A 16,257-nucleotide genomic window follows, 5' to 3' on the forward strand; every position below is an offset into this window, starting at 1 on the left:
ATACACGTGCAATGTGTCCCATCTTTCCGCATTGCCTGCATGCTTTGTCCTTGAACCAGCAGTCCTTCTGGTCATGGGTGGATCTGCCGCAGCGATAACATCTCTCGAAACCCCGTGTCATTTCATGGGTGCCGAAGTCCTGTGGCTTTTGCTGTATCTCTGCAGCTCCTCTTGCTGCTGCTTCGTATGATACAGCCACATTGAAAGCCTTGTCCAGTGTCAAATCTTTCTCAGAAAGTAGTCTTTTCTGTGTTCCTTCGCTTAGGAGACCGCAGACGAATTTGTCTCGTAGAGAATCTGCCAGTCCTGCCCCGAATTGGCAGTGCTTTGACAGCTTTCATAATTCGGTGAGGTAATCAGCATTACTTTCATTCTTGTGCTGATTCCTCCTGAAGAATTTGAATCGTTCCGCTATCAGCAGCGGTGTTGGGTTTAAGTGCTCCTGTAAGGTATCAACAATCTCCTTAAAATTCTTGTCCATCGGTTTGGCTGGAGTGATCAAGTTTCGTAACAGCCCGTATGTCCTTGCGCCCATCAGATTTAGAAGTACCGATGCCTTTTTATCATCTGCTACTTCATTCGCCTTGCAATATACCTCCACTCTTTCCACATATATGGTCCAATCTTCTATATCACTATCGAAAGCAGTAATATTGCCAGTCTTCGGCATCATGAAAATCTAAAATGGCGCTTCCCGCGCTTTTCTTTCTTCCCCGCCGAGTTAAGATGGCGCCTCCCGCGCTTTCCCGCCGCTGCCGCTGCTGCCAACGCTGTTCTCCACGGTTCCCGTTGCGACCTGCAGCTTTTCGCGGTATTTCTATTTTTTTTATATATCGCTTCAATAGTTTCTCCGTTACTTGGAGAACCGTTCCCATCGTGGAGCGGACCCTCTGGGACTTTCCCCTCCCTCTGCTCGGTCCGAACGCCGACCTGCTTTGCAGCACCAGCCGCGCCCTGAGTGCTCCACCCTCTCTCTCTCTTTGCTTCTGCTTCCCGACTCGCTGCCCGGCCCTGTTGCAGAGCCACCCGATCGAGCTCTAGCCCGCCGCAGCCCAGGAAGGATCAGTGCACTACCTGCCACCAGCCCGTTTAGCTGGGGAAACCACAGACTGGAGACCAAGCCTGGCCCTCGTTTTCGAGTTTTTTTTTCTTGCTTCTGGCTTCGACTTTCGTCTGAGGAATCGATCCCCTTGCGGTGCTGCCAAATTGCAGGTAAGTTCGTTTCTAACTCGTCGCCACTGTTAGATCCGTGTGTTAATGGAGACACGGAATGCAGGAGTTGATTTAACAAGTGTTTACTGAACAAAGTCTGGAGGTGAACTAACAACACAAGACGCTACACAGGCTTATATACCCGAGTGGTCACTACTGGTACTACAGTATACAAGGGCTTCAAAAACATAGTTCCTCTTAAAGGTACATACGCTACAGTAACCCCCCTTTATCTGCCCACCCCCCTCCCCCTCCCAACAAGATGTGAGCAGTAGGGGACCCGGCGATGGTGGTGCCATTGAAGGTCAGCGGGAGATGGATGGGCTTTCTCTTGTTTGAGATGTTCATTACCTGACCTTTATGTGGTGCGAATGTTATCTCTCACTGGTCATCCCAAGCCTAGATGTTACCCAAGCCTAGATGTTACCCAGATACTTCTATAGGCTGGCATGGGATGCTTCAATATTGCTAAGTATGTGCCGGCATCATAGCTGTACAGGACCAGCTTGGCCAGGGAGCAGCTCGCTCTCGTTCACAGCCAGAATGTTGTCAAGGCCCATCGCATTTTGCAGTGTTCATTGCAGTTGGCTTCTTATTAATGTCATGTGGACCAAAGCACATCGACTGGACACTGGAATCTATGATGGTGGGGACTTTGGAGGAGGCTGAGTAGGATCATCCACTCTGCTCTTTTGGCTGAAGACACTTGCAAATATTCCATCTTCAACCATGGTGCAGCATTAACAATGCTGCACCATGGTTGAAGATGAAAATGTTCATGGAGCCACCTCCTGCTGTTAGTTCTCAACTGGATGTTGTGGCAGTACAGAGCTTTGCCCTGTCTATAGCCTGCTTCTTTAGGTATCTAGCATGCAAGTAGCTCTGTGTAGTAGCTTTACTAGGTGTGTACCTCATTCTAAGGTGTGCCTGCTGCTGCTGGCATGCTCTTCTACACTACATTTAACCAGGGTTGGTCTTCTGGCTTGATGGTTGTGATAAATCCATGTAGTGGAACAAGAACTCGAAGAGGCGATATCTAGGAACTAGTACGAGTATTTTATTAAACAAACAGAGTAACAAACATCATGCCTGCATCCTGGCATTCCACCTTTGCTGACCTTGACAGGAAGCAAACCTCTGACCTTAACAGGAAGCAAACCTCTGACCTTAGCAGCAGCATTGGCTACAGCACCACCTGGTGGATAACCTTAATCATAACATCCCAGATTACTATATCCCTCCCCCCTTAAGATTTCAGTATGAATTTCTTAACAAACAACCATTCCTGAGGGTCACATAAGGAGTCTCCATTCATCATGTTCCATTCTTGACAAATCTAACAGTTCAGTATCAATCTCTCTGGTGGCTTGCGAGCCCTTTGTGAACGTCTAACAGTAAAGTCCCTGATTGTTTGTGGTGAAGCCACCAGCTGCTCCTGAGCAGTACTCAGAGTATCTGACTCTGCAACGATGGTTTCCTCTTGACGAATAGGTTCCTGTGGAATTGGCTCTGTCTCTGGTGGTGGCACCACAGATGCACTTGGATAACTGGGGGCAACCCTGTCTTCAGTCATTGCATCTGGAACCTTCATTTCAATTTCCCCTTGACTGGGAAGTATCTGATCTACATGTCTGCATACTACCCTACCATCTCCCAACATGAGCTTGTATGATACTGGACCTGTCATTGAGTCTATGAAGCCAGGAATCCACTTTGGCCCATAACTGAAATTCCTGGTAAGGACCACATCTCCTTCTCCAAAACTTCGGCTCTTTGTTCTTTTGTCATGGTTCTCTTTTTGTTTGTTTTGTCTGTTTTCTATTTTCCTTTTTAGGTCTGGGTGGACAAGGTCAAGAGTGGAGCATAGTCTACGACCTAATAACATCTCAGCAGGAGTGAGTCCTGTGGTGGATTGAGGTGTTATTCTGTAGCTGAACAGAACCCATGACACTTTGGCTGCTAAACTCCCTTCTGCACTTTTTTTCATCATCTCCTTAAATGTTTGTATGGCTCTCTCCGCAAGTCCATTCGAGGACGGATGATATGGAGCCGAGGTCACCTGCACTATGCCATTTTTTCTCAAGAACTCTTTTGTCTCTGTACTCACAAAACAAGTGGCATTCTCACTCACCACGATTTCCGGTAGCCCTTGATTACTGAAGCTCCGACGCAGGCAGTCTATCCTAGAGCAACTACATCAGTGTCATCCTGGGGTCTCGCATATGAAAGCCTTGGCTAGGAGTTACTTGTGGTGGCCAAAGCTAGATGAGGAGATAGAAAATCTAGTCAAGACATGCAGCACTTCTCAGGAACACCGGAAGGCACCAGCAGCGGCTCCTCTCCACCCCTGGGAGTGGCCGGATAAACCATGAAGAAGATTGCACTTAGATTATGCGGGTCCATTCATGGGGAAGATGTTCCTCATAATCATTGATGCACATTCCAAATGGATGGATGTTTATCCTGTAAATTCTGCTTCCGCCACTACTACTATAGACTGCCTGGGCAAACTGTAGGTCTGGCTTCCCACTGAACTAAGCAGAATGGCTTTCCTTTTTCCGGCATCATTTATTTCATTTGCTTCAAAAAAATAACCCAACACTTCACAGTATTCCTCCCAGGTTTGTGCTTGACTATCAAAAGCGGAAACCGTTCCTACCGTGGCAGCCATGCTCTCTTCCAACTGGTAGCTAACTTCAGCTCATGATTTTGGTGTTTAAAAGTCCTGGCAGACTTCTCTTCTTTATCCAGGGTCCTTTTTACCTCATCGCCAAATGTGATAAATCCATGTAGAGGAACAAGAACTCGAAGAGGCGATATTTGGGAACTAGTACGATTATTTTATTAAACAAACAGAGTCTCTAACAAACATCATGCCTGCATCCTGGCATTCCACCTTTGCTGACCTTGACAGGAAGCAAACCTCTGACCTTAACAGGAAGCAAACCACTGACCTTAGCAGCAGCATTGGCTACAGCACCACCTGGTGGATAACCTTAATCATAACATCCCAGATTACTATAATGGTGATCAAGGAGTGAGGGTTGTGCTTGGTTGAGGTTACATACAATTACGCTGCTGGATGCTCAGTTTTGTGTTGCTAGATCTACCCTTAGTCCATCCCCTGTAGCACGGTGGTAATGCCATTTTACACGATGGAGGATATCCATAGAGTGAGGATGAGACTTTGTCTTCATAAGAACTGTGTGGTGCTCACATCTACTAGTGCTGTCATATTTGCAACAGGTAGGTTGGTGTGGACGAGGTAAAATAGGTTACTTTGTCATTGGTTCCTTCACCACCTGACACAGACCCAGTTGGCAGTCTACTCAGTCAGTGGACATTCAGAATATGTTCTGTGCCCTTGTGTCCCTAAATGCTTCCTCCAAGTTCAACATAAAGGAGTACTGATTCATCAGTTGAGTGGGGAGGCAGCAGATGGTGATCAGTAAGAGTTTCCCATGATTTTGAGACGTCTTAGATTCCATAGTCTATGTTGAGGACTTTCACATGCAGGCTAGACCTGGCAAGCTCCATACTAGAGACTTTCATGGATGTTTCTCTGGTACTAGCCTACAAGTTAGCAATTGAATTCAATTTCACAAATTGCTGTGGTGGGATTTGAACTCATGATTTCTGGGTTATTAGCCCAGTACTATAACCCCTAGACTACCATACCCTGTGTTCTCATCATAACAGATATTTCTGATTGGACATGGTTTGTATAATGGTAATAGTTGCTTATGTGGCAAAAATGGAAAGACAGGTTTAGTTATGGTTGGTAATTTACTGTATCCTAAAATTGTAATGTGAAAGACTGTAGTCTCTTTCCTATTGGTACTAGGTTAGTATGGTATCAGCCACACCAGTATATTATAACAACCGGTTATTCATCTTGACTTGCAACAGTCCATAATCGAAATGATTCCTGATCAGATTTTCCTGAATTTTCCATTCCCTATTCCTATTTTTATTAGCAAGGTATATCCCCATTCGGTAGTGTTTAGTATTTGCAACTGCGAACTGTGAAGTTAATGTGTGAGAGCATGTAACAAAGTGGCTGATTAAACTTTTTCCCCTCTCCTCATGCTGTTGGCTCGTGCTGGGGGACAGTTCTGCTGCACCAGCCTTCAGTGTTGTACTACTGCTCGATTTGGCAGAGTTGGTTCCATTAGTGCCGCCTCTGTGCTGGACTTAAATGACAGTAATGTATGGAAACTGCTGCTTCAGCAACCCCAGTTAATTTTCTTCATTGTTTTTTTTCCCGCAATAACTGCTTCAACCCATTTCCAAAATTGGTAGCGGGCATGGAAAAGTTGTTACCGCTCTCCCTAATGGACGAACATGTTGACCCATGCAGCACAGCAGTAACTGGATGCTATACAATTGCTGGTCTAACCGTGGTCAAAAGTAAGGAGATGCACTTCCCAGAACAAGGCAGATAAGTGTTGGATTTTCCTCTGAAGGAGAAACCTCTTACTTAACAAATGCCTGTTTTGAAGTTGCACCCTGGAAATCATTCATTTCCTACTACAACAAGCAGATATTAGCCCTTTATGTGCTGAAGCATAAACTTTAAAGAAGTGCACCAAATGTAGAATTACGCATTCCTCTCTGTACATGGCTTGATAAGTGTCCTTCTCAAAATGGTGATAACAGAGCATTTCTGAAGCAGATGGTAGTCTTTTTAGAGAACTCTCAATGTGTTTGTATGTTGTGAGATAACAAGATCCCTTTAAAATTACAATGGAGCATGTTTCTAATAAACTGCATTTAAGTTCCCTTTTATGGTGAAAAATTGCAATATGCAATTCTTTTCCCATCTACCGAACAGAATGACAGTCCTCTTCCAGTTAAACAGCTACCCACAAGCAACAATCTGGTTGCTATTCTTATGCAATGTTTACACCATAGAATCCATAAAGAGTGGAATGCACTTCAATTTAATAAACCTTGTATCTCTCTTCAAATCATCTATGTCTGCATAGTCATGGAATTTCCTAACAATATTTTTGAGATGTGTTTGATTTTCAAAGGCAGCATGAGGATTGATGTCTTTTTTTAAAGATTAGCCTGGCTAAAGCAGCATCATTGAATCAGTGTCAAGAATGCAGCAATTTAAGTTGAGCTGAGGATTTACTAAAATTTAATTTGAATCTGCTGCTTCCTGTGTTTCATACCAAACTCTCAGTAGGCTCCAAGATACTGTGAAACCCCTATTTTGGTGAAGTTACTATATTGCAAAAATTAGATTTTACTATAAAATGGGCCTCTTGTACGCAAAACAGTTGCTTGGAAGGCTAACTGCTTGTTTGTGTTGCTCTAGTGTATGTGCCAGAAATGTTACCACGACCAGCCATAAGGAGTTGGTGGAAATTCAGATGAATGGTTGAGTGAAGGCATGATTGCAACAAAACAGGTTTCTTTGTGTGATATTTAATGGGGAGGAATTATACAAACATCAAACTGGAATAGTGTTTCAGTGAGTATAGGACTGAGCCCTATCTGAGGCATCTCTTCCTCCTCCTCTTCATTCTACTCCTTGTTTTCTCCTTTCCTCTTCCTACCTTGACCTTCCTCCTTTCCCCTCATCTTGTATCCCTTCCCTTTGCTATTCTTCCCTTTCCATGCCCTCTTTCTCCCCTTGCCCTTCCTCTCTTTGCCCTTGTCACCTCTTTTGCCTTTCTTTTCCTCTTCCTCCTCTTCCCTTTACTCCCCATTCTCTATTAATTTACAAACAATGATTAAACACCATCCCTTTTGTGGCAACTGATTACTTCCAATGTTGAGGCTAGCAGGGAAAATTAATGTACCACGAATATCCATTATTGTCAGGTGTCATGTACTCAATGAACTTCTATACCATAAAATTATATTATCGACTTGCCCTGTTTCTATCCATGGCAAGTGTTATTGATGGAGAAGACTGAGAAGAAAAACTTTATGACATAATGGGGGAGAAATTGAGTATTGCCGTTTGGGGCGATACCTTTAGTGGTAATGAAAAAGAAACGCCGGATGCTACGCCAGTGAATCCAATGTGAACTTCGGGTTTAGCGCTCCAGGAAGGAAGTGGAGGGCCAAATCAAGCGCTACCACTTCCCTTGGAATGCTAAAGTTTGGCAAGAGAGGCAGTAGCGGTGCAGCACTGCCCAATCTCGAGTACAGAGCTGCTGGGAATGGAGACTCCTTCCCTCCCTTAAAGGGAAGGGCCATTGCTGCAGGCTCTGCATTCAATCGATGTCCCTCGTCGCCGATGGCATCCGCGATCGGCAACGAGCAGCCCCAAGCACTCTAACAGAGTGCAGAGCTGATCAATCGCGGCATAGGAAAAAGTTGAAAAAACAACTTAAAGGATCAAAACAAATTTTTCATTGACACAAGCGGCCTTACCTTTAAATACCACTCCCCAAGCAGCCGGCCTCCCTAACAACACCTCCTGCAGCTGTCGGTGTTATCGGCCAGCGATGCTGCAGGGGGCGGAAACCAAAGTTGGGATCAGGAGGCGCTGCGCAGCCAGATGATGTCACGATCTCCGGACCCAGGAGATCATGGTGCTAGTGGTTACCGCCGCCACAAACCGCCACGTCAATTTCGCGGGTGTCGGTACTATCGCCGCGCCTGGTCGCAAAGCCGGTAGCACCCCGGTATTGCCCCCGGAGGCGCAAAGGTGAATTTCTAGCCCAATAACTTTTTTTGTTACTAGCCTAATTAAGACATTATCTGCTTAATATCTCACAAAAGACTGGCAAAAGACCAGCTTAAACAAGTCAGAAATTTGATGGAATACTCTCCACTTGCCTGGATGAGTGTAGCTCCAACAACACTCAATAAGCTCAACACCATCCAGGACAAAGCAGCCCACTTGATTGGCACCCCATATACCACCTTAAACATTCACTCCCTCCACCACTGGCGCACCATGGCTGCAGTGTGTACCATCTAAAAGATGCACTGCAGCAACTCACCAAGGCTTCTTTAACAGCACCTCCCAAACCCACTACCTCTACCACCTAGAAGGACAAGGGCAGCAGACGCATGGGAACACCATCACCTCCAAGTTCTCCTCCAAGTCACACACCAACCTGACTTGGAAATACATCGCCGTTCCTTCATAATCGCTGGGTCAAAATCCTGGAACTCCCTCTCGAACAGTACTATGGGAGTACTTTCACCACACGGACTGCAGCGGTGCAAGAAGGCAGCTCACCACCACCTTCTTGAGGGCAATTAGGGATGGGCAATAAATGCTCGCCTTGCCAGTGATGCCCACATCCCAGCAACGAAGAAAATTATTTTGTAACTTTGCCAATTCAAATGAGCAGATGCATATTTTCATCTTTTAATTGTTTTATTGAAACAGTTACAGGGTTGTTCCAAAACTATATAAATTGTTGTAGGTGAACATAACTTTTGAGAATATTTGCAGTACATTGATATCTGAGAAAGACATTAAAAAAAGCGCAATAAAGACAAGTGACCATTATGAGTGGGAGACCAATTACCTCAGATCATTAAGTTTCTTTCCAAGTGATGTGATTTCCAGATATACTTATAGGAGTGCCTCTGTTGAGCTCAGTAATTTATAAACACTATGAGGAACCTGAGTCATGCAGGATTCTGAGGCTGGAGGAAGAACTGTGGCATAGTGGTTAGCACTGTTGCCTCACAGCGCCAGGGACCCGGGTTCAAATCCGGCCTCGGGTGACTGTGTGGAGTTTGCACATTCTCCCCGTGTTTGCGTGGGTTTCCTCCGGGTGCTCCGGTTTCCTCCCACAGTCCAAAGATGTGCGGGTTAGGTTGCTTGGCCATGATAAAAATTGGCCCTTAGTGTTAGGGGGGATTAAATATGTGGGGTTACGGGGTTACGGGGATAGGGCTTGGGTGGGATGGTTATCGGTGTAGAGACCGGGTGCTAGGGTTTGGAATGATCAGCCATGATCTCGTTGAATGGCGGAGCAGGCTCGAAGGGCCGAATGGCCTACTCCTGTTCCTAGTTTCTATGTTTCTATGTATCATAGAAGAGACTCATTGCGTAATCCATCCCCTCCCATAGCCACTCTTATCCTTTCATTGTCACTGATCCTTTTTTGTGTGCATTTCCTAGCACTCTACTGTTGTCTCTTATCCCAGAAGAAACGGTTTCTTTCTTGTTTTTGAGACTGTGAATTGCCTGAAAATAATTATAGCCCCACTTCATCTCCTTTATTATTTGCTAATTTTACTTGTCTTCCTCCCAAAGGTTCTGGTGACCTCAGTCTCTTTGTAGGTTTGATTTATAATTAATACTCCAGTATTTTCTGTTGATATACATGTCAACCCTTATTATGTGCTTTGAGGTGATCAGCCTTTCTCTGCATTGAGAGCAAAATTGAAGTTCACTGCTTTAGTATTTGTTTCACTACACAAGTGTACACATATACAATATAATAATGCAGCCCAGTCACTATGAAAGATGGACTTTTGGGACCATTGATTATATTTTCTTTGTAAAGCACAATCAAAAAAATTGTGGCATTAAATGAGAGGCTAGCCTTCTTGAATAACTGTAAATCCTTCCAGAGTAGAAAGGACTGGTACAGGAGATACAGGCTACACCTAAATTACAAGTTACAAATTTACTTGCGAGGAACAATGAGGCAACGACAAGAAATCATTTAAACTGGACAGGTGGATAGGGGAAGGTATGGAGGGAAAAGGATCCCGGACAAGACAGACTGTAGGGTAGAAGGCAATCAAAAGGTAGGTATGGACCCAAATACCTAGAGAGAGAGAGACATGTGAATCAGAAACCAGGGATAGGCAGACACTGTGGAATGTGAGAAGTGGCAAATCTATAATAAGATATGTTTATATGAATGCTAGAAGCATTAAAATAAGGTGCCTGAACTGGAGTAGTAGGGGACTATGATGTGGTATGAATATCAGAAATATGGCTAAATCTAGAGGATCAAAATGACTATAGCATTCAGGTGTACAGAGTGTTTCAAAAAGACAGAGTGGACAAAAAAGGAGGCCACTATGTAATCCTATATGGCAGACTTCTGAGAGGTAAAAGAAATTGATTCTGAGAGGTGGAAAATGCAAATTAAATTACTCTGGATAGACATTGCAAATGCTAAAAAATATGAGCTAACACTAGGGGTATGCTATAGACCACCAGGTCAGCATAAAACGAAGGACAATTTGCTCAGTGAAATGGCAGGATGGGTATGTGAGAACAGGGAAGTTATTTTAATGCAAGATTTCAATCAATGAAAAAGAAACTGGGAAAATCCAAGTTGTCTCAAGTCAGGGTTGCCAGATGTAGTGTTTGACTGCTTCTTGATCCTGTGTAGCAAGAAAGCCATGGGAAGCATTGCTCATCTTGATCTGGTATTTGTTAATGACCCAGAATATGTGCTGGAAATGGAAGTCATAGCATGCTGGGGGAAAGTGACTACAGAATTATAAAGTTTAATATCTGGGAGTCATAAATTCCTAGGACCAAGAGCCAGATACATAACTGCAGAAGAGCTAAATTTGATGAAATGAGGAAACAACTGAATCAAATAAATTGATGGATGATGTTCAACCCTTCAGTAAAAAGAAATGAAAAACCTTTGAAGGTATAATGCTGAGAATGCAGGATAAGTACATTCCCAAAACCCAGAAGCCTAGATTTAAGCAAACAATGCTATAAATGGATTAACAAACAAATGATAAGTAAGGTGAAGAGAAAAAATGTCCTGTACAAATTCTGTTGGGAGAAAGGGGGAGGAGCTCACTCAGAATCAGTGCAGAAACAAATTGAAAGGGATTGAGATGGAAGCCCTAGACAAGCTAATTGGGCTCAAGACAATTAAATCACAGGGATAGATTGTGTTTATCCCAGAGTGCTGATTTAGGGGAAAGATTGGTGAAGCACTATCCTCATGAGGGAGTTATTGAACACTACGGAGGTACCAGAGATTGGGAACAGGATAACGTCCATATTCAAAAATGGTGATGAAACAGACATGGGAGATCAGCCAACTACAGATCATTAGTTTCACTTCCATTCCATGGAAAATAATAGAATTGATTGTTGGGAGTTAACTAATGTAACATCTGTGCAGCAGTAATCTAGTTATTAGCAGTCAGCGTGGATTCACACAGGAAAATCCTGTCTGACCAGCTTCATCAACATCATTGAGGAATTGACAACCCAAGTGAACTGTGGTAAGCCCTAAGACATTGTGTAGCTCAACTTCCAAAAGGCATTTGACAAAGGTCCACACTTAAGGCTATTAATTAAATGCACAGCTGTGGGGATGCAGGGTGAATCCTGGGAATGGATAAGAAACTGTTTGAAGGATAGGAAACAATGAGCACTCGTTAGAAGAGTATTGTCAGAGTGGGGGGATGCACTCGGTGGGGTGCCTCAATACTCAGTGCTGGGGCCACTACTGTTTCTAATTTACATGAATGGCCCAGATTCAGAAACTCAAGGCAATGTGGTCAAATATGCAGATAACACCAAACTAGGAGGGTTAATGAAATTGGAACAGACATCTCATAAATTGTAGAATGAGTTGGACAAGATATGTAACCGAGAAAAACAATTGTAGATGAAATTTAATACAGACAAGTGTAAGATGCTGCACATAGGAAGAAAAAATAGCTGACACTAATACTCAGTGAATGATGTTGATGTAGCTAAGGATGATGTTGAAAGAGACCTAGGAGTCTTAGTGGACTTGACGCTAAACATTTATGACCAATGCAGAGCAGCAATCAGCAAAGCCAATAGGATGTTCAACTACATAGCCAAAACAATAGAAGATAAACCAGAAGAGGTAGTGATCAAACTTTATAGTGCTCTAATCAGACTGCACCCAGAATATTGCATCCAGTTATGGTTGTTAAGGAACAAGAGACCTTCAATTGCTGAAGGAGGTGCAGAGAAGAGCTAAGAGGTTGACCCCTCCATGTCAGGAGTCTGAATTATGAGGAAAAATTGGAGAAACCTGGGCTTTTCAGCCTGGAAGAGGGGTGACTGAGAGGTGATCTTATAGAGGTATATAAGATTATTAAGGGTATAGAAAAGATTGAACTGTTGGAGTAGACCTAACGGTCCAGATGAAGACAGCTTTCAGGAAATCCTCCTTCATACAATGAATGATCAACAGATAGAGCTGTGGAGGCAAAAACCCTGGAATCACTTAAGAAACAATTGAATGCTGCAATGGGGGCATTAGGACCTCTGGATGGATGAATCAAGATGAGCCAAATGGCCTTCCTCATCTGTTATTATCTTGTGATCTGGTGGATAAACATTTACTGTATTGATTGATCATACGTACTAATGGAGAAGCGGAAACCTGAAAGGCCTTTACCATTTTTAAATGTATTATTAAAATAAGTATTTATTTATCCCATATTTAATCAAAGTGGAACTGTACCATCAGTGCAAATGCTGTAATATGATTTTCCTTGTGCTGGCTGTAAAAGTGCACCATAACACTAACAGCACCGGTCTAACCTCCATTTTTTAAACATGCAGTTGGTACAACCTTTAATTCTTAAATCTTTTAATAAATTAATTAAATTAAATAAGCCTTTAATCGACCGTTTAATTTAACTTTATTTTAGAAAAAACTTTCACTGCCTCTTGTACCTCCATTGTACAATCATCAGCTGATTGAAAAGAGCTCATGGAGTGCAGCCGGCACTCTGCGGAGGTGGGGGGGGTGGTGGAGGGGTGGGTCAGGAGGCCAGGGACGGGAGTGGAGGCAGGTGCTGGCAGGTGGCCAGCAACAAAAATGGCCGCCCTGCACCTCACCTTTAAATAGCACCGCCCCGGCCACAGGTAGGCCCCCCTGACGCCGTCGGACATACCGTCCGGCGATAAGTCGGGGTGCTACCGAAGATCGCGGCCGGGGCACTGCGCATGGTCACTTTTCAACGGTTTTTAATTGAAATGAAACGCAATGGCAGTAGAGCAGGCCAGTAAATCATGCTATGTGTACATTTTAATGTACATTAATGGAGCTCTGTCATTTCCCTTGTCAAAACTTAGCGCATGTATCAGTATAACTATCATTAGACTGAGCACTTCCAATAAAATAAAAATACAGGTATTAGGTATTCTGGAGGTATGAAATCAGCTCTTATACGTGAATCTTCTCTACCATAATCTTTGGTTTTAAAAATAAACCCAAGCTAAGAAATAATTGGGGAAAAATTTGGCTGCTTTGCGCCTCCCGTTAGCGCCCCAACTAGTGCCCGGGCGCAGCACCGCCAAACCCTCCTGCGAAATTTAGCGGGAGGTTATTGGCAGTACTAACTGTTAGCGCCCCGTGGTGTTGCGCCGCCAGCGATGACGTCATCACCATGCGCAGCGCCCCGGCCACAATCTTCGGTAGCACCCCCTGACTTATTGCCAGACGGTATGTCCGATGGGGTCGGGGGCCTACCTGTGGCTGGGGTGGCGCTATTTAAAGGTGAGGTGCAGGGCGGCCATTTTTGTTGCTGGCCACCTGCCAGCACCTGCCTCCGCTCCCGTCCCTGGCCTCCTGACCCGCCGCCCACCCCCCGCGGAGTGCCGGCTGCGCTCCATGAGCCTGGCACTTCTCTTGAGTGCCGGGCTCTTTTGCTGGCACTCCGATCGCTGGTGGCCCAGCTGGGCCCCGGGTCGCGCTGCGCAAGGCCTCTCCTCTTTAAGAAGGGGAGGAAGACCTGCAATACCACTGCATGTAGCGCTGCGATATTCCCTCACAGCACCCAAGAGGGAGGCAGGGCGCTTCCAGTAGTGCCCCGCTTCCCTCTTGGGGCACTATCACTCAATTTTGGCCGTGGGGGGGGGGGTGCTAATTTTTCCAGGGCGCTAAAAGTAGCGCCCCGGCGAAGTAAGCGCCCCGAAGGGGGCGTGACTCAATTTTTCCTCCAATATTCTTTAATTCTGTATGCAATGCAGGGAATAGTTCTGAGAATTATAATGATCGTAACATTACAGGCAGCTTTTTCAAATTATTTTCATACATCTGTAAGTGATAACTCTGGGAAATGGATTTATAAAAATATTCATTAAAACTTCATTACCATGTTTCAGCTATGACAGCAGCTTCTGCAACTTAACCTCTCATGCCTCAATTTTGCATATGGTATTTGAATTCAGCTCACATAAACCTCAGACAAAATTATTTAGCTGTTAATGGGAGTGGTTATTGGATTTTGAATTATGGTTGATCTTTTTATTTAATTATTGAAATCTAAGTAATTATATACTTTAAAATATTTTTCCAGTTCAGCAGCCTCCAACCATAACAGACCAATCACCCAAGAGGCACGTTGTATATCCAACAGATGATTTCATTATCAAGTGTGAAGCCAGAGGAAATCCAGCACCTCAGTAAGTATTTCCGTTTGTGCGTTTGTATTATGGCTTTTGTTTAGAGCATTGAATTACTAGTGAACAAAATTGTGTTTATTTTGCTGTGTTAGATATTTATCTGACTAAAGGCTTTGTACCTGACACATGCCTATAAAAGAAAAAGAAAGACTTGCATTTATATAACGCCTATCATGACCACCGAATGTCCCAAAGTGCTTTACAGCCAATGAAGTACTTTTTTGAAGTGTAGTCACTGTTGTAATGCAGGAAATACGGCAGCCAATTTGCACACAACAAGCTCCCATAAACAGCAATGTGTTAATGGCCAGATAATCTGTTTTAGTGATTGTGGTGTATGTGCCTTTAAGAGCCCCCTGTGTACTGTAATGCCGGTAATGGCCACTCAGGCTATATAAGCCTGTATATTGTCTTGTATCTGTTAGTTCACCTCCAGACTTTGTTCAGTAAACACCTGTGAAACCTACTCCTGCATTCCGTGTCTCCATTAACACACGGATACAACAGTGGCGACGAATTGGAAACAGACTTACCTGCAATTCGGCAGCACCTCAAGGAGATCGATTCCTCAGACGAAAGTCGAAGAAAAACAAGAAAGAAAAAAAAAACTGTGGTTTCACCAGCTAGCCGAGCTGGTGGCAGGTACTGCAATAATCCTTCCTGGGCGGCGGGCTGGGGCTCCATCGGCTGGCTCTGCAGTGGGGCCGAGCAGCGAAGGCGGAGGCAAACAGAGACAGAGGGGGGAGCACTCGGGAGACACCCGGCGCTGCAAAGCAGGTCGGCGTTTGGACCAAGCAGAGGGAGGGAAAAGTCCCAGGTCTGGTGGGAATGAGTCTCCACCTATTGAAAAAAACGATGTAAATAAAAACCGCGGAGAACAGCGTTGTCAGCAGCGGCAGCGGCGGGAAAGCGCGGGAAGCGCCATTTTTTTCTGTAGGGAAGAAAGGAAAGCGCGGGAGGCGCCATTTTTTTTTCAGGACGCCTAAGGCTGGCAATATTAATGCTTTCGATAATGATATAGAGGATTGGACCACATATGTGGAAAGAGTGGAGGTATATTGCACAGCAAATGGAATAGAAAATGATAAAAAGGCATCAGTACTTCTAAATCTAATGGACGCAAGGACATACAGGCTGTTACGAAACTTAATCACTCCAGCATCACTCCAGCCAAACCAAAGGACAAGAATTTTAAGGAGATTGTTGATACCCTACAGGAGCACTTCAACCCAACACCGCTGCTGATAGCGGAACAATTCAAATTCTTCAAGAGGAATCAGCACAAGAATGAAAGTAAAGCTGATTACCTCACTGAATTAAGGAAGCTATCAAAGCACTGCCAATTCGGGGCAGGACTGGCAGATTCTCTTCGAGACAAATTCATCTGCGGTCTCCTAAGTGAAGGAACACAGAAAAGGCTACTTTCTGAGAAAGATTTGACACTGGACAAGGCTTTCAGTATGGCTGTATCATACGAAGCAGCCGCAAGAGGAGCTGCAGAGATACAGCAAAATACACAGGACTTCGGCACCCATGAAATGACACAGGATTTCGAGAGATGTTATCACTGCGGCAGATCCACTCATGACCAGAGGGACTGCTGGTTCAAGGACAAAGCATGCAGGCAATGCGGAAAGACTGGACACATTGCAAGTGTATGCCGATCTGGACAC

The 16,257-nt window shown here is 44.4% G+C and overlaps 1 protein-coding gene across 14 annotated transcripts in view; it reads left to right on the top strand.

Moving 5' to 3' along the window:
- Window positions 1-16,257, top strand: part of chl1b (cell adhesion molecule L1-like b) — a 1,240,677-nt gene that overhangs the window by 579,169 nt on the left and 645,251 nt on the right. For all 14 annotated transcript variants that reach the window (XM_086001404.1, XM_086001409.1, XM_086001398.1 and 11 more), the window contains one exon: window positions 14,479-14,584. In XM_086001404.1, coding sequence (XP_085857530.1) covers window positions 14,479-14,584 — 106 coding nt within the window. The remainder of the gene's footprint in view (window positions 1-14,478; window positions 14,585-16,257) is intronic.

This window comes from Somniosus microcephalus, chromosome 11 (assembly GCF_052327205.1).
Source record: "Somniosus microcephalus isolate GS21.2 chromosome 11, FLI_Smic_1.0, whole genome shotgun sequence".
In the NCBI taxonomy this organism is placed as follows: domain Eukaryota; kingdom Metazoa; phylum Chordata; class Chondrichthyes; order Squaliformes; family Somniosidae; genus Somniosus; species Somniosus microcephalus.